The sequence below is a fragment of the Ciona robusta genome, chromosome 9 (genome assembly GCF_009617815.1).
Source record: "Ciona robusta chromosome 9, ASM961781v2".
NCBI classification, from domain to species: Eukaryota; Metazoa; Chordata; class Ascidiacea; order Phlebobranchia; family Cionidae; genus Ciona; species Ciona robusta.
This window is the reverse complement of record NC_143243.1, coordinates 3,163,480-3,189,203: the sequence shown is the minus strand read 5'-3', so window position 1 is coordinate 3,189,203 and position 25,724 is coordinate 3,163,480. Positions and strand designations below refer to the sequence as shown.

Genomic DNA, 25,724 nt, shown 5'->3' with positions numbered 1-25,724 from the left:
GATTTAAATAATAATATGTAATTTCAAGCGGCGGTTGTAACCTTTTTAAGTTATGGCAATTGACACTATTATTTTATGTTGCTAGTTAATTAACTATATAGTAACTAGCAGCATCAAATAACAGCTTCAACTGCCATAACGTATAACAGGTTATATATATTTATATATGAATGAATAAATGAAATTTATTTCGTATTTTCGGTCTCAATAACGAAGAACGGGAGAGCTTACAAGGGCGAAAAAAACGGGTTGTTATTAAAACAACAGTTGTTAAAACACGCTTAGGCTATTATTAAAAAAGAACTATAACGTTTTGAATAAAAGGTGCAACTGTTACACCCTTCAGTCAATGTACACATTGATGCGCAAAGGCAAAATAAAAACAATTATGAGAAACTAAAATATTTCATTATTTCACGTATCTTACTGTTGCACTTTACCGAGTTTTTAACATGAAATTCGCCCATATATAAACATAAAGATCATTATTTTCCTTAAATAAATAGGGGTTTGGTTGGTAATGGTTTAAATCAGAGTTATATACGGACTCTGGTTTAAATAACAAGATGCCGTGGTAGATTACGCGTCTTTGAAACACATTCATATACTAATAGTTCTTCAGGATAATTGAACGACGTTGTCTTGAAGCATATACTAGAGTGGGGCAAGTCGGGACACGTTTAGCACATAATATCCCAATATCCTAATCTTGTTTTAAACAATTAGCAACGGTGTATGACAGTTGCGAGGATACAGTTTTATAACGTTTTGAAGGTTCATTATTTACTACCAAACGGGACGATAAAATTGAATGTAAAGGTGTTCCATCTTTTCCCTCACTACTATATATAAACATGTGATTAGCAACCAACAGTTAAGTTGTGTATTGGTACCCCGTTCATATAAATTGGTTGACATAACTTGCATAGCTAGCGTCCATACCTGGAACCTGGATTTTCGTCAGGGCTGGCGAAGCTGAGAAAAACGCGTGGAAACAATGGAAACTGCTGTGTGGGCGCTATTTGTTTATTAGATAACCAGAAAGCCTGAAACCCATCGTGTGAGGCAGACGTTTTATAGGGGAACGATTAAATAGAATATTAAATATGAAAAAAAGCCCCGAAGACATCCATTGTTATAAGCACTTTAATGGTACATGGGGTGAATTTTATTACCACAGGCACTTGGTAGAGTTTTCCGAAGCACAACGACATTGTCAAGAAGTGGACAACTCACAATTGGCAATTATAAAGGATAAGGCAACATTGGATCGATTGGTAGGCTACTTACCATCAGATAGCTGTTTTGACCCATATTTTTGGGTTGGTTTACGAAACGAAAGCTTTGGATTTAAATGGATAAACGGCGACGACTACGATAAATCTATTGTAGAAATTAAAAAAGGTGTTGGCAACTGTGTTTCAATATATCGAAGCGATCAACAATCAAGTACTGTGAACTGGTACCCTCAAAAATGTTCTACCAAATTTTCGTATATGTGTTACACGCCCAGCAAAACAAAGCCGGGTACCAAAGTTATTGATAGCTCAGGAACAACGGCAAGCATGTACGAATCATCAACAGATGCGATTTCTCCCGGAATCATCGGTCTAATTGCAGCATTACTGTGTATTCTTTTTCTAGTAGTTATTTTTGTGGTGGTACGTAACCGAAGAAAAAGGGCTCACCGAATAGAGGGAGAAATTAAATCAAAAAATAATGACCAGGACGGTTACAGTTCCGTTAAAGTCGAAATTAGCAACCTGGAGTGCAGAGAAACCCAAGATAATCCCATTTACAATATGGATATTCTTTTGCCGTCCAACGACCACCCACTAATCAACCTGGGCCAAACATCCGATGCCTCACACGCAATTTCCGCCCAAAGCGATGACGTCAACCACTGTGGAAATACCCTCACTACTTCTTGTCCGACTTACGCGGTAGTTAACAAAAAGAAACATTCCGCAAACGCTTAGTTTGGTAAACACTTCTCAATTAAACTATAACTACTGACCTTGCCACGCCGAGCAAAGATAGAATAAGTTACATTTATTCATTTAACAATTGATTGCATCGGGTGAACATAAAAAAGAAATTTAAGACGAAACATCAGAGATTCGGCCAATACTCTTGTTGCGACTTTTTTCGTTTTCCATTAGCAATGGTACCATAGCAATGCAACGCTATTGTGTATAGAAGATGACAGAGCGTGTTCAGCGTCATTCCATTCACTGTATCTTTTTCGTATATATATACAATGTGGTGAATGGGACACCTTTTCATTTTTTTTCTTGCTCTATTTGGCAGTTAACAAACAATTATAAAACTGTATACTCACAACTTCCATAGACCGTCGTTAATAGTTTAAAACACGATCAGGATATTTAAATATTATGTAAATAATATATGACAATAAAAATGAGATTTGTGTTACCAGTTGTTTTTATATTTGTTTGGGTAACACTGGGTTTCTAAGACCAATAGTACTTGAATTTAATTCTGGTTTGTGTGCTTATAAACCTATAGATCACATTATATTCAGCGTTTAATTAGGTTCCCGCTGATATCTAGCCCTGGTCGTGCGAATTTGAACTGTAAGTTTCATACGAATACGCCACCTGCGAGCAAGAGGTTCATTAATACTTATTTTTCTGGTATGTAGAAAGACTGTCATGTTATAACTTGACGGTGAGCATGAATTGTAGGAATATAGCTTTATAAAGAACAAACAAAAAGCAATAAAAATAGAAGAAGCTGTATATATATAAGATTATATTTGGTTAATCTGTTAATTTAACGACATACTAGCAGTTTGTGTCCGGGCGGTGGCACACTAGAGCTATATATGCCAACGTCATATGCCACTTATGCGCAGGGATGACTCGTAAAAAGTGAAGGGTTCCATATTTACCCCTATATAAATACAATTCCGAGATTGCCGCCAACCTAAAGGTTATATTGGTTATAGAGGGCGCCATGTTTAAAGCGCATTGCTGCTACAATTGTGTGCGTATATGTGTAAATAAGCAAGACATTTATACTTTTATATTCTATTTCAGTGAAATCATATACTACGAGGCTTGGTAGACGAGATTTAATTTAAAAGCAGTTTTCTTTTTACCCCTTAAATTTAAATAATTCCATTGTAAAATTACATTACGATGTAAAGATTAAGAAACGTTGCCGAGGTTTGTGCCGGCATAAAATGTAGACAAATGGTATGTTTTACAGTTTTAGGTGGGTGTGAGGTATATTACTGTATGATGTTTTTTTTGTTCCCAGTTATAATAAAATCTTCTTCAAACAATGACAATGCATCATACAAGCATTACGAACGTTGGCAATGTTATGCTATAGCATATATACAGTAGGGTGGGGGGAGACGGGGCACCTTTATAGCACATCATTTCCAAAGATCCTGACTATGTTTTAAACAATTAGCAACGGTCTAGAGGAGTCGCGATGATGCGGTTTTATAATTCTTTAAATGTTCTTTGCTTACTACTTACTGGGACGAGAAAATAGAATAAAAGGTGTCCCATCTCCCTTCACCCTACTATACTACAGTTGAATACGTTCCAATTTTATCAGTAGTGTAATACTTGTAAAATATATATTCCGCTCTTGCAAAACTGTATAATTCAGTTACACTCCTAAGACGTTTGCATTTGCAGTTCTTATTATTTCACAGCGGTGTTTTCCCAACCATATTTACATAAGTAATTCTCAGTAATAACTTATTTTAAAATAAGCAATATTTATATAACGACGCGCAGTCTATTGAGATTTTGAACTCAAATGAAATTTTCAAAGGCGAGCGTCAGAACTCAAAAATGAAACTTGAATTATGGCGTAATAATGTTAGAACTGTGACGTAAGATTTATTGTTTCTTTTGGTTTCAAAGGCGTTACAAAAATTTCGCTTCGAAACGTATTTGCTCTCATGTACGTCAACAGGTAACCTGTAACTGTAAGTGCTATTTACACAGATATTACGCTATTCACATTACATAAAACGTAGCTTGAGTTAAAGTATCGAAACAGAGCTTTTATATATATGCTACGTAATAGTTGAGAAAGTTAGCCATATAAGTAACCGTTTATTGTAGTGTGGGGTAAGATGGAATACGTTTATCACAATTCTCATATTTCTTGATAGTATTTTAAAATTAGTTACCAAAGCATTTTACAGTCGCGGGCTGTGGTTATATTTTGCGAATATATTATTTGTTAATAAGAAAGCGAATGAAAACATTTCACATCTTACCCAAACTTTTTATAGACCTACTTTATACGAAACGTCAAGCAAAGAATAAACGCAAAATCATAATTGTAACAACTGCAAGCTGATTTTACTGTTACAGGCGTTTCTCCCATGCAACATATATCCGCATAAGCCAGTATCCATGTTAGCTTAAACTTTCACAAGTCCCTGACAAGCACTTAACTTTGCATTCGTCAAGATTGCGAAGACAGAATAAACACTTTACGCCGTGGATAAACATGACAGTATGTGTAGGAACGGTCAACGTCCATAGCTCAGCTGACACACGGCAGGTATTTTGTTATCTATGTAGATAAACAGCATATACCCCGTTAATTATTGACACCGAGGGTATAACAAAAGAACGTTAATTGGACCGTCAACGCATTTTATTCTCATTTAGCTGTCAAAGTGCCAGCAGTAGTGTTATATAGTTCGGTCTTTTTTTGAGTAAGAAAAATTCGGTTATATTTCGACCAAGATAAAAACAGTTTATTCGAGTATGAGTTATAGGTATTTGTATAAAAACGCAGGTTTCTTTAAGCAGCGTATAATAGAAGTATTTTAAAAACAACACTTATGCGAGTTGTTCATATATATCTAGGCGTGGTGGGGTAAGTTGGGACGGGAATATGGGACATTTAAGAAAAATGGGACATTTCTTTTCAAAACTTGACCATGAATGAAACTAAAAGTTAGAGTAATATTGGACAGTTTTCTCCTGGTTAAACAAAGCGTTTTTCGGCGTTGAACGAATACAGAATTTACAGAATTTAAACGAATACAGAATTTGAATACAGAATTTGAACGAATACAAAATTTTAAATACAGAAATTAAACGAATACAGAATAAAGAATTTATAGAATTTCTATCCTATTACCATGAGTGTGCACACCGGTGCAGGTAAAACTAAACATAATCCGCATATCATAATAATAAATTTTTGTTGATGCTAAAATTATTGTTAACTTGTTGGTTTAATACCGTGGTTTGTATAGATTCAACCTAAAGAATTATATATCCATAACTTTGTGGGTCGTAACCTTTTAAAGATATAGTACTGTGGGGGAAGATGGGACACTTTCAGCTAATAATATTCAAATATTCTGATCGTGTTTTAAACAATTAACAACGGTTCATGGGAGTCGAGAGGATACGGTTTTATAATATTTTGAAAGTTCTTTGTTTACTATCAAAGAGCACGAAAATAGATTTAAAAGGTGTCCCATCTTCCCCCACCCCACTAAATTTTCATTTTTTCATGTCTGATAATTTGAACGACCCAGAAGGGGTTGAGCAATTGCTGCCTGTAGTGTCTTGCCCATATACATCAACAAGGGTAGCAGTATTGGGCCTGCCAGAGCAACGGAATAATATTGAAAATTAGACTGCAGATGTCTAAATGTTTAATTTAATGCGCAATTTTGGGTTCGCGGTTTGATGTTTTACTTAAATCTGTTAATATAACGCTACGAGTTAGTGACTGAGCGTACATTAGGCTATGTGGTATGTTTGTCAGTGCTATTTTGAACTAAGTAATTTCGGCTTACAAGTAGGCCTATTACACGCGAATTGTTGATTTGCGATTTGCTTTAACAGAGTGTATATTTACAAAAAAAACTTAAATATACCATTTATGCTAAAAATGTAGGCCTACATACCTACGGCCAAGTAAAGATAATTTTTCCTTAAAACATGAATTGTAAAGTCGTATTTCTAATATATAGGTTTGGGTTCACGAAACAAAGTTGTGGAGCAATTACCGTGAAATGTCTTGCCCAGTTTTAACCGGGTTACTGAAAGGTGTATTGACATATTTGTTCTTTTTATTAAATTTGTTTAATAAACTGCGACGATAAATGATCGTCGATTTCTGGAAACAAACGTAGTGTGTGCGCGTATGTGTGTCAATCATTTTACCCAGAAATATATTTTGACTCCTATGCCATCGGCCGTTAAACAAAAGCCTCCATATTTGTCTGTGACGTCAAACAACGTCATAGAACAGTTACATAATGTTTAACTTAGGGTCATGAACGATTTGCATAATGAGTCATTGTTTAACTCAACTTTTTTTTCCAAGCCGCGTATAAGGCTGTTAGCACTACACTGCTAATTGAAAGCAAATAAACGCAAAACATTTAATATGGATGCGAGAGATCGCAAGGAATCCAGGTCCGCCTCAGTCGTGCACCATATTTCGTATAAAGTTATGACTGAACTTGATGAACTATTGGAAGGGCGAAAAATGCGTCGAATTTCTGTCGCTAGCGACGGTAACTGTCTTTACCACGCGTTGGCGCACCAGCTCTCCTTGCAAGGTGTGAACCATTCATACGATGAAGTGAGAAAAGCCTGTGTCAGTTATCTGCAAAAGAACCCACGTTTTGGGAAGATTGACTGGATGAGAGCGGTAGACACGGGCGAAACAAGAGAGGAGTATCTTCATCGTAATTCCCAAGATGGAGAATGGAGTGATGACATTATGCTCATGGCGGCGTCATCCGCGTTTGGTTACGTCATTAAAATCGTGACGTTGAATGAAACCGTCAACGTCCTGCCTAACGTTAAGAAGTACAAGCCTGAGCTTGTTGTGGCGAAAATCTCCGAGTATCAATATGTCAGTGTGGAGAAAAAGGACGGCCATGCGAACAACATGGAAGCGTCAAGAACCTTTGTACTAAAAGCGAAACAGAACCCGAGTATCAAGAAAACAAAAAAGGGGACAGACGTTGTCCATTTAGGTTTGTTTAAACATCTACGAATGAAGTATTTATCGCTCGAATCATTTTTTCCCGCACTGCGGTTTAATTATTAACCCGAGCATCAATCACAGTAGGTTAGTTCTACACGCGACTTAACTTTCCCTCATTCCAGACAAGAGAAGCAAAGGGAAAAGAGGTAAAGCCATGAACGGTCCAGGACTGGGACCGAGTAAATGGGATCCCGATCAGGAATCCCTGCTGTTTGGCGCCAATGACGTCGAAGAAGAGTAAGTTTAAATAAATCGATGTTTCAAGGTATAAGTTGTAGCAAATTTAGGTAACTGTTTTGGTCAATATTATTGCATTTTAAAGAATAATTCATAAAAAAAAATTTTGGGCTTTATACCATTTGCCTCTAAAAATAGACATGAGGGAAGATGGGACGCCCTTTCGTTCTATTTTATCGTTCCATTTAGCAGTAAACAAAGAATGCCCAAAGAATTGTAAAACTATATCTTTACGACTCCCGTAGACAGTTGTTATTTATTTAAAACACGATCAGGATATTTGGATATTATATGTTAGAGGTGTCCTATCTTACCCCACTATATAATGCGCCGCGTTTATTTTATTGCGATAAAAATAAAAATAATCAGCGGTGGATATTCAGCTGAGCATGTTGGAAGAAATAAAACTGGGCCTATTGAATGTCAGAGAACGCATTCGTTTATTAAAAACGTTTGCTTTAAAGGCGTATATAGTAAATTGGAACAATTTTAAATTTTAAATATGAACACTCGAACCGATGTGGTATTAGAACAGTTGCGATCTGTAAATAACATTGGACATTGTTCCCAGTCGAAATGCCTGAAAATGGTATAGTTTACCGCCAAAGTAAATTATCCAATTTCTTTTCGGATATAAACCGCATTTTCCTCTTGTCGAATATAAACCGCAGATAATAGTGAATTCAAGTAAAAAACTCGGCAGTCTAAAAATCAAAACATTTATTTTCCAGAGAGGAGCTACCTTTATATGACCGGTTTACATGCGAACCACCAGAAGACGATTCGAGAACCTCATCAAATGTTGCAAAGTTTTTTGCCAAGACCTTCAAACTATCTTCCTACCTAATATTTGGTGGTCTATTGTTTGGCGGAGCTTTAATATCAAAGGTTAGATTAAGTGTCACGGTTCTTACACTTTAACATTATAAATTTAGTATAAATAATATGAATTAATTTCGGAAAGTACCTTATGGGTATTTCCCGCGTCTAAGTTTATTTATAGCAAAAAAAGTGTATATACAAGCTGAACAAAGGCGAGAAAATGCATAAGTAATTTGAAAAAAGAAAGGCTGCCAATGTGCTAATGTCCTTAACCTTTCTCACGCGCAAAACTAGGAAATATTGGTAATTGATATGGCATGTCAACTATACAAAGTAAATAGTTGTTTTACAGCCATTAGCCCAATGAGCAACCACAATGAGCGCGATTTTCTCACTATAGCCGTTGTGTAAAATATCACAACAATAACTTATTTGTCTCTTCGATTACGGTAGCGAAGATTTAAAAATGTTTTAAATGAAAAAAGGGGATATAGCGACAAAACAACACTTGTTAATTTTCTTATTATGTGCAATTCCAGGCATGTCTTATGATCTTAGTGAACAGCGCAAAAGTGTACCCGGGCGATCCAAACGATCAGTCTGTGATGAAAGATCATGATGTAATAAGAGCATGGAGCTTTATTGTTATACTGCTCATGCTACTTCTACCAGAAGTACTCACCATGATGTATTCACTATACCGGATAATTATGAAAGCTGAACCGGATATGGACATGAACACTGTGATCTGGGTAAAAAAATTAACATTTTGAAATTGACTGTAACATTTTAGCAAGCTTACAAGTTAAAGAGCAATGACACATGACTTGTGTAAACAGAAAGGTCAATAATGTTTGCCACTAACTTTTATGTTTTCTCGTGCCATTTACGTTTTACAACTTCAATGTGAGTACTATGGTTTGTTATATATATACAATGAAAATGTATGTTTCACAGAGTTTAGTGGGTATTATTGATTTGTGTCTGAAAGCTAGGTAAAGTTTTCATTATATGAACATAAAGAGCTGATAAATTAAATACACATAAATGTTGCCGTGAAAACGGTAGTTCATTCATTCCACAACCTTTTGACCATGTAGTTTATTTAAAGAAATAAAAAGTATGTTAATAAATGAATATGAATGTAACATACTTTCTTCTCTTGTCGGCCGAAAAGGACGGTTGCTATAACACAGGTCTTCTGTTTCATACACCTCGTGTCAGCTTATGAGTTACCAAGTATCTTACTTAGTGGGTATTTTTTGCATTTTTTTATGTGTCGCTGATAATTTGGACAATTCATTACGAACAACACAGGACCTATTGTTAAGACATCACGCATCTTTTGATTGACAGGGTGGATTTTGGGAGTTTCTTCATGCTGTTGGGGAGGGGATTCTTTTCTTTAAAGTATTGCCGTATTTGGATGCTACTGTTGCCCTGTTGATGTTACCATTGGTTGGAATTATTCCGAACTGTATTCACATACAAGCAAAGGTCACTTCTATAACTCATAACGAGAGGCGGCCCTCACGAACTGCAAAACAAAGACGAATTAGGGATTTGGTTCTTGCTGTGGTGGCATTGGTAGGTATACTTAATAAAACAGTTTAACAATATCTGCTTTGATACTGTTTGAATGAATGACAAATATAGTTCTGATGTCAACTTTTTCTAATTTTTCGTTGAATATTAAAGTTGTCATTTTTCTATTCCAATAATTATTTGCTGGCACACATGCCAAATATACAGCAATCTGCTTGAGTTTATGTTGTTTTCAATTTCAGGTCCTTCAACTGTGTGGATTACTTGTTTGTTTTGCTTGTTTCTTTGGGGATAACTGGTTAAGGTTTTTCTCCCTAAATTACACATACATTTGGGCATTTTCTGGTAAGAAACAAGATTAAAACCCCTTTTTACACTAGCATTTTGGCGTGGTTTGGCCACTTGCTTCTTAAATGAAAATACCAAATTTCATGTTTGCTGCCCGCAACACTGTCTCTTTAGACATAAATTTAACAGTCATTGCTTAAAATTATTCGCAACAAAAAACAGCCACCACACATTGTGCACATTACGTCTAATTTAATAGAATGTCTCAAGGTGCTTTCCCATGCAAGAATAAAAAAGCCATTTTATAAATCATGCCACTCATGTAGCTCTCATTAAGTTTAAACCATTCTTTTTTATTAATAGGTATTGTGCTTACTTCCTGTCGGTATTGGGAAAACTTTGTGACAGGGGAGTTTATTTTCTCCAAAAAGTTTTCGATTAAAGCGCAGACTTTGCAAAACAAACTTGATGCAACAAGATTTAAGACATCCTTCATTTTTTCGCTGATGAAATGTGGAGTTCTGATTGGGTTTTGTTTTCTAACTTTTGTAGTTCTTGAAAATGAAACATATACCAGCAATTTTGTGAATCTCGATACAGACCCCTATTCCACTGCTCGGTATAACAAAATCATATCGTTGCTCAGTACATCAGATGGAAGGGTTAGGACCAGGTAAAATGTTCAGATAATTTATGGAATCACAAATTAGAAAAAACAAAATTATGTTTTGAATTTGAATTTTATTTAAATTTACACTGAATAAATGATCTAGTTCTGCCCTAACTCCAGAGTCCTATGGTGTACCTGGTCATAAGACATAACCCATATGGAAAAGAAATTACCTATAGGAAATTCAAATATATCCAACATTGCAATTATTTAACTTTAGGGTTTGCTCTGTCCTTTGGCAATATGTGCGATATCAAACTTAGATTGAATGTATTTCAGTGACAGAAATGACATAATTGCGAGATTGATTTACGTGTTCGTCACTCAAGGCTGTTGTTCTTTCGCTGCATATTTCTTTGGTCGGGTGGCTTGTCTTACCCTTATTCAACGTGAAGCTTATGCATTCCCCACAGTCTTGGTTACCCCGGTCATTGCTGCATTCTCTGCAGCACTTGCTGTTTACAGACAAGCTGGAGGAGATAAATTTAACTTCCTATCATTTGTCGGTACGTTAACGTTTTTAAATCTGGCTAGCTGTATTAATGTCATAAATCTGGCTAGCTATATATTAGCATTTAACTTTGTATTTCTGTTTTAGGTTTGGGAAATACCTACAAGAGTGTCCCAAATCTTAGCTACTACATTGATTTCAACAACAAACCCTTTGATAATATTACTGACATTGGTGTTCTGCGTGGATATTGGACAGGGATTGTGTGTGTCGGTTTGTTATTTGGCTGGCTCTCTCTCATACTCTTCACAGTATTCATTTGGAACAGCAAACATGATCGCCTTCAAAGGTAATTTTCCTATGATATTTAGAAGTAAGATCCAAATGTAAATTTTTGGAAGATGGAAAGTGTTGTATTATGGATAGTTTTTGTGTGTAAAATCATTTCATTAATTTTTCTTCACATAACCAAAGTTATCTTTATTATAGCAATGTAAATTGTTTTTTTTTGAATGGTGGAAAGTGTTGTATAACTTTTGTTCGAACAGGAATTTCATTATTTTTTTTTACAGAACTGAAGTCATTTTTACTAAAGCATTATATGGAGGGCCACTTATTGACCAAGTGTTAATGCTCAATCGACGACAATTTGAAAGCAATTATAACAAGAATCAGAAAGCCTTAGAAGAGAAACAAGATAAGAAAATTGAAGAAAGGCGAAAGTAAGTTTCTTTATGTAAAAGAAAATTGCATATGCATACATGTTGCCGGCATATTTCATTTTAAAACTTCAATTTTAGGAATGCCTTTTTGGGAAATACACTGATTAACAAAAATTACTTAACTCGAGGGCACTATGTGATGTTTAAAAATTTAGCCATACAAAAAACAACAATCACCAACAATGGTGCATGCCTGAAAACTCATAGCAGGCATAGGGTGTATCAAACCGCATGTAACATGCCATAAAACGTTCCTTTTATAACTGTCCAGCAACTCAAGAAAAATAAACTGGGATTTCTAAATTCTTTTTTTTTGTAGAAGCTCTAGCACAAGATCAAGAAGGAGATCTTCTCGTCGACTGACAATGACAGCCAACCATAAGTTCACACCACAGCTTTTCCTTTGTGCCACCATGTGGCACGAAACTGAGCAAGAAATGACCCAAATTTTAACATCACTTATGAGGTGAGAACAACCATTTAGAATTGTTCAGAAACATAAGTTTTGTTACCTGGGTTATTCTGTTAATAATTCAACAAAGATCTTTTTAGTCATTTATATTCTTTTGAGTATCAACTTGAAGGGCTTCGCCACACACGCCACTCCTGTGTACACAGTTACGACACCAGACAGATTGATTAAAATATGGAATGAATTAATTGTAAGACCATCCCAGCCTCCATTATCGTATATGTACTTGTGGCTGTATATTTCAACATTATGTCTAGAACCATGGCATAGTGGTTAAGGAGTCTGCCTCTAATTTAGAGGTAATGAGTTCAAGGCTTATTGCGGTTACCATTGTGGGTGTATGTGTCTTGGGCAGGACACTAGACAAAAATTGCTTCAACTTAGTATTCACGAAAGCAATCATGAGATATATGAACATTTGTATTTTATTGACTGTCATTTTCCTCTTTGCAAGAATATGGCAAGTTACATTTATATTGATCTACAGATTGGATAAGGACCAAGGAAGCCGGAGAGAAAACTCACAAAAAGATCCAGATTATTACAATTTCCAAATCCATGTTATGTTTGATGATGCAATGGAAACACCCAAGGGTTCAACTGATATTAAAACAAACAAATTTGTTCAACAACTTTGTACTTTAATTCCATTAGCAGCAAAGTAAGCTTAAACTTGTTGCTTAGCTTTTAATTTAAAGCCAAAATTAATACGCATTAAAACTGAGTTATACCTTATAACTAAAAAAGAAGGCATACAACTTTTTTGAACAACTTTTTAGCAAAGTATTTTTTCCTTTTATAAGTAAGTAAAAATGGGGTGTAAGAAATAAAACACCATGTTATATTTATAACTTTTTATTCGCATCACACGAAGATAAACAACTTGTTTTCATGCAATTCATTCATTATTTCATTTACCAGCAAAGTTGATCTTGGTACTGGTTATGACCTTTCACCCCCAGTTATCTACCCAACCCCTTATGGTGGTCGACTTGAATTTATTCTTCCACATGGCAACCTTATGGTAGTACATCTCAAGGATAAAGCAAAAATTAGGTAAGAATTTTCAGTTACTAAACCACATTTAACATATATTATATAAAACAGATATAACATATATTTTTAAAATTTACCTTTATATATATATATATTATATATAAATATATATTTTATTTACTTTTATTACCATTGATTAACAGATTTCAATAATATTAAAAATGAATTATTATATATTTTTGTCTTATTATCCTGATATATTTTCATGTTTTTTTAATTCTGCCAATTGCTGTGCACTTTCTATTATTCTTTGGTAATTTTTTTAAATAAAACCGACCAATACCAACTTAGCTGAATTGGACAAACCTTAATATTGCACGGAGCGTAGTATTTATTATGTGATCTATCCTCAATTGCAAACATTCATTTGTTTAGTTTGGACACAAGTATCTTTAAGTGTTTGCTTTAGAGAGAGGGCTCAAAAATATTAAAACTAAGAAATCATTTGAAGCCCTGCCTTTAGCAAACATTGCAACAAATGTTCATCTTTTGTAAACTTTAATCCATACAATAGACTAAGTTGATTGACATTTGACTTTGCCCATAAACTCAAGTAAATGTTTCGAGACCTTAAGTTTAAACAGTTACCACAGACTAAATAATACAAACTGACAATCCCATAAAAGCAAATGGATTTCTATATTTGATATCCAAACTATCTTTGTTCCATTGTAGGCATCGCAAACGTTGGTCACAATGTATGTACATGTACTACATCCTCGGCTATCTCCAAGCAACAAAGAAAGCTTACAAACTTGACGATGTGTTCTTGCTTGCTCTTGATGGTGATGTTGACTTTCAACCACACGCTGTACACCTCTTGTTGGATCGAATGAAGAGAAATCCGGATGTTGGAGCTGCTTGTGGAAGAATTCACCCTACAGGTGAAATATGTTGAACAAAAATAAACCACAACAAATTTTAAAACTGACACAAAAATACACATTGTTTTTCAAGAACTGTTCTTCTTGAATCAAAAATTGAATATAATATATGCCATATCTTTGCCATATTTTATTGCAATAATTTATAATTATAATTCTTTTTAAAGTAATAACATTTAGTAGGTCTTAAAAAAACTTTAGAAATTTAACTAGCAAACTTTTTTGTACATATCCCTCTGTTTAAATTAGGTGATAATAATAGTAACATTAACTTTTTGTCTCTTGGATTTAGAAAAATTTAAACGTATATTTTTCTTTATTTACGATACATTTTTTTACCATAGGTTCAGGACCAGTTGTATGGTTTCAGAAATTCGAATATGCTGTTGGTCATTGGCTTCAGAAAACTGCCGAACATGTTCTTGGTTGTGTCTTGTGTAGTCCTGGTTGTTTTAGCATGTTTCGAGGAAGTGCCATAGTTGATGTTAATGTTGCTAAAATGTACACTACCAAAGCTACAGAAGCCCTGCATTATGTACAGTGGGATCAAGGTACATCAAATATGTCAGTTACAAGACGGATGACTGTTTACAGTGCAATTTGCTTTTAATTACATTATGTAATGGTTTACTAATCAGACTTTACCATATTTGTGTTGTCAATATGATGTTACAAACTAATTTATGTCATTTAATTATTGCATATCTTTATCAGCAAAAGTAATGAAAGTGTAATTCAAATTCATTAAAGTTGTATTAAATGCAGAATGAATAGTTTTTGGAAAACATTGTCAGTATGGTAACCTTAGAATAAGTTATTCAAATTACACATACTTTTTGTGTAGAAAATTATAATTTTGTTGTGACTGATCTAACATGGCATACCACACCAGGTGAAGATCGTTGGTTGTGCACATTGTTGTTGAAACAAGGTTGGAGAATTGAATACAGTGCAGCTTCCGATTCATATACTTTTGCACCTGAAGAATTCAAAGAGTTTTACAACCAGCGTCGACGGTAAGTTTTACAACAGCATATTTCTATGTTGTATATTCTCACTTACAATTCAATTATTTTTCATAATAAATTTGTATTGAAGTTTGAGATATTAATATGAATAATACCAATTTTATATTATATTTATTTCATTAGATATTGATACATAGGTTCACTGTGTTATTTTGTTTAATATTATTTAATGAATTAGTTACTATGCTTTTGTGTACACTGTTATTAATGAATATTTTAGATGGGGACCTTCCACAATGGCAAATATATTTGATATTCTGATGGATGCAAAGCTTACAGTAAAGAACAACATCTACATCTCATGGGGTTATATTTCCTACCAGGTGACTTTAATATTTGTACAATGTTTTATTATTCATACCATAGCTAAATTTGGGCAAATGTCTTAATTGTATGTGGAGAAAATTGCTCATTTTCACCGTACAAAAATTTGCACATTGTAAATTTCCAAAATTATCTTTTTTTGAAGAAAAACATTTAAAATTTGTTTACCCATTTTTTTGGTTTACAGATTGGTTTGATGGTTTCTTCAATTCTTGGTCCCGCAACTGTTGTTATGATTGTCCAGGGAGCATACCAATATGTGTTTCATTGGAGTAGTGCTGTGGCCCTTGTTGTATCCTTGATACCAGTGATCATATTCATTATATTATGCTATACAACATCAGCAGATACGCAGGTAAGATGAACAAATGAATGTAACTTGCTTTATACTCGCAAGGCCGAAAAACGATAGTCATTACAACACAGGTGTACATACATCTCGTGCCAGCTTACAGGCTACCGCATATGTTACTTTGTAGGTGATTATTTTTTGGGGATTTTTTCCATGTATGACTGATAATTTGAACAACTCATTAGTGACCACTGGGTTGGAGAAATTGTCATTAGGTTTCTTGCCCAGGCCACAATGGTAACAGACGCGCTAACCACTTTGGCACAGCGCTGGACGTATTCCAGATTAATTTTATGACATAAAACAACATACAGTTCCAAGAACTTGTGATGGTTTTGGATATGCTGAGTTAGTTAAATGGGATTTACGATGTAGTTTTAGTGTGTGTTGGAGTAGGAACAGTTATACATGGTTAGTATTAATGCGGAAACAACTTTCGTTGATTCAACTAACTTGGTCACTTATTAACAGAAAATTTAATTTTTTTTTCTACTGTATACTTCGCGTAAATATCACGTCCCAAATTAATTAAATACTGATATTCATTATCTTTCTGAAGCGGGCATGGAATGTATAAACAGTCCACCCAGTATTTTACTGCCCGCTATTAAAAAACAATTTCATTTTGTTTGAGCGGTCAGTTGGTATCTTTATATGATGGGTTTTTATAGCAGGGCGTTCACTTGTGATACAAACTTTCCTAATCTCGGTGCTGTCTTTGTCCAGTATGATTAATTTAAAATATGTGGCCCCACCATGTATACATAAGCAGAGATATGCCGTCGTTATTTATACAGTGACATAGTGAAATATCGTACTTTGTATGCTGATTAACTTCTAATGATGCTGTAAACTTTACATTATGACACAGTTTGCTTTAGTTTTGCAAACAGTATAAACTTTAATAACAAAAATTTAAAATTTTGCATCTCACAAAATTCAGCATGGTCCTACTAATATTGACCTAGTGTGCCAACATTAAAAACATCTAGGCCAATCTCAACAGTGTTAAAAATATTAGTTTTAATACAATACACAATTTGAGTTGCAATGCATCAGGCACAACTTTTTTCTTAATGCTTTTAGTTGCATTAATGATTTTAGTCCTAATGCTTTTAGTTGGTGTGCGGTAAGTTGTAATGTCATAGAAATTATCATATATTACTTCATTGTTGGACAAGAAACAATATTATTACCTAAACCTAGCATTTTTATGTTCATACAGGTTGCAGTGGCGGGCATTCTGACCATCTTATATGCTTTGGTGATGATGGCTGTGATTGTTGGTGTTGTTGGTGCAATGGCAACAAATTGTAAGTTCACATTAAAACATTTACTTATATAAAAGTGTTAGAATAGTTTTTGTTACAATGCTGTCTTCAATGTAAAACTATTTTTGTCTCACCTCACAATAATAGATAATTGTTATTAATTCATTTAATTCTGTGGTGATACACTTTGACCAACAAGGAAGTAAAAATTCCACGTTGATTTGTCCTTATACCCTGTCCCAGTTAAAATATCTAAATCTTCACTATTATAATCGAAAAGACAAATAAAGTTATTATAGTTATTATAAAGTCAAACTAGTTAAAGAATAAGCATTTTCCATTGCTTACTATTCTGTAACTAAAGCTTGATGGAAGCCTTTTTTTTCTTTTTCTAGTGATTCTTTAAATACATACCCTTTTTTTATACAGGTCCTTACTTAAATAGGCAATCATTACTTTTTACTTGGTGAATAAATTTTACCCATTGTTCACAGCCATTCTTGATCCAAACAATATATTTATGATAATGTTGGTTGGTTTGTATGCTTTCACTGGTTTGGTACATCCACAAGAACTAATGTGTCTTATCCATGGCATTCTCTACTACCTATGTGTGCCATCTGCATTCATTTTCTTGATGGTCTACAGGTATATATGGCATCAAATTTCACATGCTAGTGCACTTTGTTGGTCATTTTCATTTTTTACTTTAAGGTTTTTATTTTTTACATTTAGATTTTTATTTTCATTTTTTACATGTCATTTTATTTTTTACATTTTTTTACTAGCGGTTACAAAAGTAGCAGCAGTTTTCATTGATTGACTGTTACTATAATCTCAGATTTCTCTGTAAATTTCCACACCGATTTGGTATGGGATTTCGTAAGGTCTATATATATGCAACAATTATAGCAATAACAATACCTTAACATGTTTAACTGCTATGCACAAAAACACTATACGCTAATTATTTAAACCCCACTGCATTGCAAATGTAATGTTGTTGCCACTGCAGTAATATTTGCGCTTGTGTTCATTAACTGTGCAAACAATTCAAGTTATTTAAGTTTCAATGTATGCTGATACTTTGTGGGTTTCATCCGCACTATAAAAGGTTTATGGTTTATGTGTATGGCGTCGTGGTGGTTAGCGCTCCTGCCTGTAACACAGAAGTAACGGGTTCAAGACTTGTCGCTGCTACCATTTTGGGTGTATGTGTGTTTGAGCAAAACACTTAACAGAAATTGCTCCAACCCAGTGGTCACTAATGGGTCTAAATTATCATTCATACAAAAAAAAATCGGAAAAAATAATCACCCACAAAGTAACATACTTGGTAACTCGTGAACTGGCACCTCATGTATTAAACAGAACACCAGTGGTATATTGATTGTTGTTTTCTGTCCATGTGAGTATAAAGCAAGTTACATTTATTTTCAGCCTTACCAACATGAACAATGTGTCGTGGGGAACCCGGGAAGTAAAAACTGCTGCTCCAAGTGGTGATGATGCAAACGTTAAAGCATTGGAGGTTGGTGAAACTATGATACTGTAATCAATTCTGTGTATCTAACCCTAAATACTCATGAAGGGACACGACATTTACTTAAAACGCTACGGATTGTACATTTTGAGATTCAATCATGTTTTGCAATTTTTTTTTTTGTAAAATATTTATTTAGTTGGGATGATTCTGGTACGATAGAATCAGGATTCTATTTTGATAAGAGACTTATGATGTCATTTTGGGCCAAATATATATCTGTTACAAAATACAATTTGAATGGCGTAATTTATCTTTGTTCTGTATTTGATAGCATTTAAAATCGACAATACTTTTGGAAAAATATAAAACCATACCATTGTGCTTTCGGTTAACTTTGTAAAAAGATACCTAATTTGAAAGAAAAAATTTGGATCATTATTACAATTACCATTTTTTTGTTGTTGCAGGAAGTTGCTACTCAAAAAGGGAAGTCTCTTCAGCTTGGTCCCAATGATGGTTCTATATATGATGCTCCTAAGTCATCAGAAGGTTACTACAGCTGTGGGCTTGGTAACTTGTGTCAATGTGCTTTGTGTATCTCCCCACAACCTGTTTACCAACCTGTACCAACTGAAGTAAAAGTGACGGCTCCAAAAAGCAGAAAGACAGAATTACAACGAAGAACAACACGACACGCTCGTGAATCTCATTTTAGGAAGTACAGTCAGGCAAAAGCAAGGCAGATCACAGGTAAAATTTCTTTGGTTTAACTTTTACGGGATAAAGTTTTATTGTTTTTTTTCTTTATTTATATTGTAGGGTAAGGGAAGCAGAATACCTTTTTATTCTGTTTTTTTTTCATTTAGTAGCAAACAAGGAACATTTAACGAATTTTAAAACCATATCCTTTCAAATCAAATAGAGTGCTTTTAATGGTTAATACATGATGAAGATATTCGGTTATATTGTGCTTAAGGTGTCTCATCTTTTTTCACCCTACTATATTTTTAAAATTAGTTTGACTTACATATGTGCATCTCTTTGAAATAACTGGTGTTATCATACTAAAAAACTTTCTATTTTGTAAAAACTAAAAAACTTTCTATTGTTAAAAATATTTATAGTGGTTTGATAATTAAAATGTTTTCAACTAACCAGGTATGGATGTGAATGATGAGCAAGCACAAAGCATTGAACGCAGACTCAGTAAGAAAATGTCTGTTGCTCAACTTCGAAGGATCAGCTCAAAGATGGGAGATTCACATTTAACAACAGCAAAGTTACGCAGAATGTCCACGTGAGTATTATCTTTTATTTGTGACTTTGTGCATAGTTTTAGAAATGAAGTATTTATGCATATATTAACGAAATTTTCACAAAAAAGAAACATTAGAAAAAAGAAAAATCTTTGTTCAAGTCAACATTAATACTACTGTCTAATGAAAAATGATACAAAAACATACAATACAAAAAAAGTCAAAATACACACCAATTTATTTATCGAATTTCAATCTTATTACATATAGTTTTTTTACTAAACAAAGCATACAATATTTTTGTTAATAATCTACTTACACCTCTATTTTTAAGTCAACAACGCCGAATGTCAAAACGAAGTCAAAGCCAACATTACCCTGGATCTTCAGAGATGTCAAGTGAAGCAGCAATGCTGAGTGCTGAGTTACAGGAAGAACAACCCGATGTGGTAAGCTATGTTATATATCAACGTTTCTATTAAAGTTTAATAATAAAAATAAAATATAATAATAGCTTTTGTCTCTTCGATTACAGTAGCGTAGATTTAAAAAATATTTTAAACTAAAAGACAGGATATAGTGACAAACCAACAGTTGTTAAAACACGCTTACTGACTTTAAAATATATTGACGTTTAGTTGGAAGAAAATAAGCGTGGTTGCTACACTTAGGGGACAAATGAGTCATTTAAATTGGTAATAATTGAACATAAAATGGCTTGTTTGTCTGCTAGGTGCAGCGAGTACGCTTATTATCTTCCAATTAAATGTAAATGTGTTTTTAATTGTAAGCGTGTTTTAACAAAGGTTGTTTTGTCGCTATATCCTGTCTTTTCGTTTAAAATATATTTTTAAATCTTCGCTACCGTAATCAGAGAGACAAATATAGTTATTATTAATATTATTATGTAAACAGCCATTGATAGCTATTTCAAAGGGTAATTATAAAGAAATAACAAATATCGTAACCTATTATAGCGAGTTAATATTAACAGCTATACAGAACAAAAATAAAAACATAATTAAGCAAAAAGAATAATAAAATTGCAGAATGAAGAATATTTCACTGATGAAGATGATTCTGAAAATGAAGATCAAGATGTTGGATTGGATCGATTGGAGGAAGAAGGAGAAGAGATGTTGTATTGGTTGATTGAAGGATCACTGGAAGATGGAATCATAGAGTAAGTTATATTAATATAGTAACTTTTATTTGTCTCTTCGATTAAAGTGGCGAAGATCAAAAAATATATTAAACGAAACAACAGGATAAAGCCACAAAATAACAGTTGTTAAAACACGCTTACAGTTAAAAACATATTTAGGTTTAGTTGAAAGAAAATAAGTGTGGTTGCTACACCTAGCAGACAAACAAGCCATTTATGTTTAATTATATTCAAGCTAAACCTCTAATAGAGACTACTATGGGTAATGGGCCAACTTATGTCAAAAAGCTTTCTTAGTGTGGCTATGTGTGGGGTTCATAGTTTGCAAAATACCATAGGAAAATAGGCAAACATGTAAATCCCATGCCCTCTGACTCTGTTTTGTTTTACCACAGGATTTCACCCATATTAGAAACATCATTAGTTATATGAAATGTGTATTACTAATTGTATGGTTGACAGATATCTGGATAATGATGAAAGAGAATTCTGGAAATACATGCTCAGTAATTATCTTTACCCACTTGATGAAAACAAAGATGAGAAAGCAAGAATTAAAGGTTTTTGAAATGATACATCTTTGTTGGCTTTTTGTGTGTTTATAGTATTTGAAAGCGATTTGTATTATGAGCATGTGTGTATCTGGGAAAGACACTATATTGTTTGGTTGGTGTTACTTATAAGTTTTTCAAGTTGTCAGTCATGCAGAAACAAATGTAACTAATACACAGAAATGTGAAAATCAGCCACATGGTTTATGGAAAGAATACCAACACGTCAGAACTTATGAAAGACAAAAAATTCCAAATTAAACTTGTTCCAAACAGTTTTAATTGACAGAAAATTTAAAATATCTGAAGCAGCCACATGGTTTATGAAAAAATACCAACAAATAAATTCATGAACGCCAATAAATTCTAAATTAAACTTGTTCCTAACATTTTAATTGACAGAAAATTTAAGAGATCTTCGAAACAAAATGACAGGCGCTTACTTCTTGGCAAATGCACTTTGGCTTGTTCTTAACTTTGCTCTTCAACTAACCATCACTGATATTTCAATATCTTTCTATATCAATGGAGAGAAAATGCAAGTAAGATACCCTGCTTAAGATTCAATAATTTGATCAACATTTGTTGGAAAACAAACATCCAAAAAGAATGAAAAAATATTGCCTAAAAAACCTTCACCCACAAAGTAACATACATGGTAACTCGTAATCTGGCACGAAGTGTATGAAACAGAACACCCCTGTTATTATGAATGTTGTTGTCAGATCATGCGAGGACAAAGTAAGTTACATTTATTCATTCAAATAAATAGTCTTTAACTTTAAATTTATTAACAACAAATGCTATGAGCTTTTGCTTGTAATAAACCGAAAATCTGTTTGAATAACAGACACAATATCAAATGTACAATTGTTTAGACATCATTGAAGTACAAGCTAAAGAGTTTTGACTAATGTTTTTTTAAATGTATATTTAAACACATTTCTGAGTACTAAATTTTCTGAATGTTTTTGATACCAATTTGTAATCATGCACAATTGACAGGTAAACCCAGTTTCATTCCTCTTTCTAATCTTTTTCTTGATCATCTTGCTTATCCAGTTCACATGCATGTTAATGCACAGGTTGGTCAAACAAATATTATTTCTAAAGGAAACTTCTTAGTTGCATCATAGTGTTAGTGTAATTATTTTGTGGAAAGTAGTCTGACACCTTTCCACAGTAATAAGTACACCTACCTCAGAGCCAGTGACGAGTATATCAATGTGAGCTTATGCGTCTATAGGCAAATTATTTATAGGTAACTGTTCCAAACCAGTGGTCACTTATGGCTTTCAAATTGTTATCCTTATATTAAAAATAAATTCCAAATTATTACTTACCACAAAGTTAAACACGCAGTAACTTGAAAGCGAGCATGAGGTGTATGAAACCAAACACCTGTGTTATAACAACTGTTATTGCCCTGTCATGGGAAGTTAAACAAGTTTATATAATTTTGCATCATGCAGATGGTCAACAGCCCTACATACACTTTCTACAACTTCCTTGAAATGGAACGATTCAAGAGATGGTTACAAAAATGTGAAGCAAAAAGACGTAAGGCATTTTCCCTATAAAACTTTTTCATTGAGCAATGTCAACATAACCACTTTAGATGCCGTGATGTAACATGAGTATCCTATTAACTCCATGCATAGTGGCATTATATACCCATTGCATGCTTGCAAGTTAGCATGCAACTTTCTGGGTATCATATTTATACTCAATTATATCATATACTAGAATTAAAAACATTCAAGTGTGTTTTCTGATTTTTAACTAAACGTCAAGGTAAAACTGATAAATTAAAAACTGGGAATTTAAAAAAAAATTTTGAACTTTCAGATTGAGAATGCGGATATTAAGCAGAAAAGAAGAAAAGCTCGCGGCAATGGTTCAACACTTAATCCAATAACTGGTGATGTTTTAGACAAAGAGCTTCCTGAAGCAGAAGATAATTTCACATTTGGTTCAAATGAAAGGTGGGACTAAAACATTTAAAACAATCAAACTATTATAAATAACCAATATATGAATACAACTAATGGATTGTAGAGAAAAAGTAAAACGACAGCCGTTAAATTAGTTTAATGTATATTTTTCACCATACGTTGGGTTACGCTTTTTCACACCTTTTATCCATAGTGTTTTAACAACTGTGGTTTTGCTTTTGATTCCCTTATCTTCGTTTTTTGAATAGTATAATCTTCACTACCAGTTTCTTAGAGATAAATACAATATTATGTTATCTTTACGCACCCTCTTGTGTTTCTATTAGAAGACTAACTTAATAATAATTAAACATAAATGGCTCATTTGTCTGCTAGGTGTAGCGACCACGCTTATTTTCTTCCAAATGAATGTAAATATGTTTTAAATTGTAACCATGTTTTAACAACTGTTGTTTTGTCACTATATACTGTCTTTTCGGATAAAATATTTCTAAATCTTTGCTACCGTAATCGAAGAGACAAATAAAGTTAATATTAATATATTATTATGTTATACGAGACCCAAAATCTTGTATTTACAGGGGTCGTGGAGAATCAAACCCAACGTACGATACAATTGAAGCTGAACATGGGGTTTGCATGTCTTCAGATGAATCAGATAACGGAGGATATGCTGAAGTAACTTACAACAAGAAGGAACCAAGTTCACCGATGAATCCTTTGTTCTCTGGTAAACCTGGCAAAGGAAGGTAAGTAAAAAAGTATCAGCAATTATATTTTCCAGAAAGTTATAGCACACGGGTCTAGTTTCATACATATTGGTTTTTATCCACAACTTTTATTCAAAGCGTGTTTTAACGACGACTGGTTTCCTGTTGATTTTGCCTTTCTCTATTTTATTATGTCCCCTAATGTTTTTAAATATAAAAAATATAAAATTGCCATAACAACTGTCGTTTTCTAACCACGTGAGGATAAAGTAAGTTACATTCAATGCAATATATTCAAATTATGTAAATAACAGCTTAGAAGCAATCACAAATATTTGGTTGTCTTGCCAAACAAATCACTCATAATCACCTTCTGGTATCCTCTAGTTCAAGCCATTAGTTTAACTATTGTCGCATATACGTGGCACTGTATGTGGGTAGTTTATAACATTGGTGACCCCAAGTTTTATTTATCTTGTTTTATATTGTTGTTTTTTATTTGACTTTATAGCTTTAAGTGTCATGACAAAATACGGAAATTGCTTCAACCTATTAGTCCCATATGGGTTGTCTAAATAGTTAGCCATACTGGAGAATGAACAAATCTTCTTAAAATAATCACCCACAGAGTTACATACGCAGTAACTTCGTAAGCAGGCGCGAGGTGTATCAAAAAGAACACCAGTGGTATAACGACTACCGTTTTCCCGCCAAGCAAGGATAACAGTCTTTCATTTGTTCCAGTCATTGATATTTGTGTTACGTTACAGTTTGTATGGAGCGACTGCAGCGGCTACGAATCCAACATTCGAATTGGATATGTACTCGTCACAGAAAGATCTAATTCCAACCAAAACCAACATCGCTGATGTAATTCATCATTTAAAACCTGAAGATGAAGTCAAGCCACAAAAACACGCCCATTTTGCCGCATCTTCGGATGACGACGAAGGAAATACTTCGTTTTAATTCTTCTACGACAATTGAAATTCGAATAAAATGACAAATTATAGCCAAAAGTTCAAGGCCGACAACTTTTATACTCCCTAAAGCTTTAACTTTAAATTCATGAGTAAATCTTACGCGTTTTCAACCAGTGTTAAATAATTTTGTCGGCTTTGAATTTGCAGGACATTGTTTTGCATATTTACGCGTGATATACTTTGCTTACCACTCGCTCTTTACACTATATATCGGTATATTTAACCTTTAATATGATTTTTGCATATATTGTAATTTTTAGTTGCGCAAAACGCCCATACATCAATGTAGGTAGGTGTCATTTATGCGTGTATATAAGAATATGCTTTTTACTTTCGCCAGTTAACGTTACTTTTGAACTTGTTACTGGTTTAATTCATTTCAATGTCTTGTTGTGGTCGATAAGACGATGTAGTATTATGAAGACTTGTACATAAAAAACCCAGATGTGTAAATTGCTTGTTTGAACGTCGAT

At 33.7% G+C, this 25,724-nt stretch overlaps 1 protein-coding gene across 1 annotated transcript; it reads left to right on the top strand.

Moving 5' to 3' along the window:
• Window positions 1–5,933: 5,933 nt before the first annotated feature.
• On the top strand, window positions 5,934–25,704 carry LOC149730884 (chitin synthase chs-2-like). The gene is made up of 32 exons (XM_089884139.1): window positions 5,934–7,012; window positions 7,146–7,260; window positions 7,992–8,148; window positions 8,622–8,834; window positions 9,439–9,669; window positions 9,870–9,972; window positions 10,279–10,588; window positions 10,865–11,091; window positions 11,184–11,385; window positions 11,609–11,758; window positions 12,078–12,224; window positions 12,718–12,891; window positions 13,152–13,286; window positions 13,962–14,170; window positions 14,515–14,721; window positions 15,063–15,186; window positions 15,419–15,521; window positions 15,710–15,877; window positions 17,100–17,187; window positions 17,640–17,793; window positions 18,586–18,676; window positions 19,099–19,381; window positions 19,790–19,928; window positions 20,222–20,336; window positions 20,937–21,070; window positions 21,515–21,612; window positions 22,006–22,145; window positions 22,609–22,688; window positions 23,076–23,163; window positions 23,452–23,588; window positions 24,140–24,307; window positions 25,039–25,704. The coding sequence occupies exons 1-32, from the start codon at window positions 6,415–6,417 to the stop codon at window positions 25,235–25,237; spliced, it is 5,487 nt and encodes a 1,828-aa protein (XP_089740265.1). The 5' UTR covers window positions 5,934–6,414; the 3' UTR covers window positions 25,238–25,704.
• The last annotated feature ends 20 nt before the right edge of the window (window positions 25,705–25,724 follow it).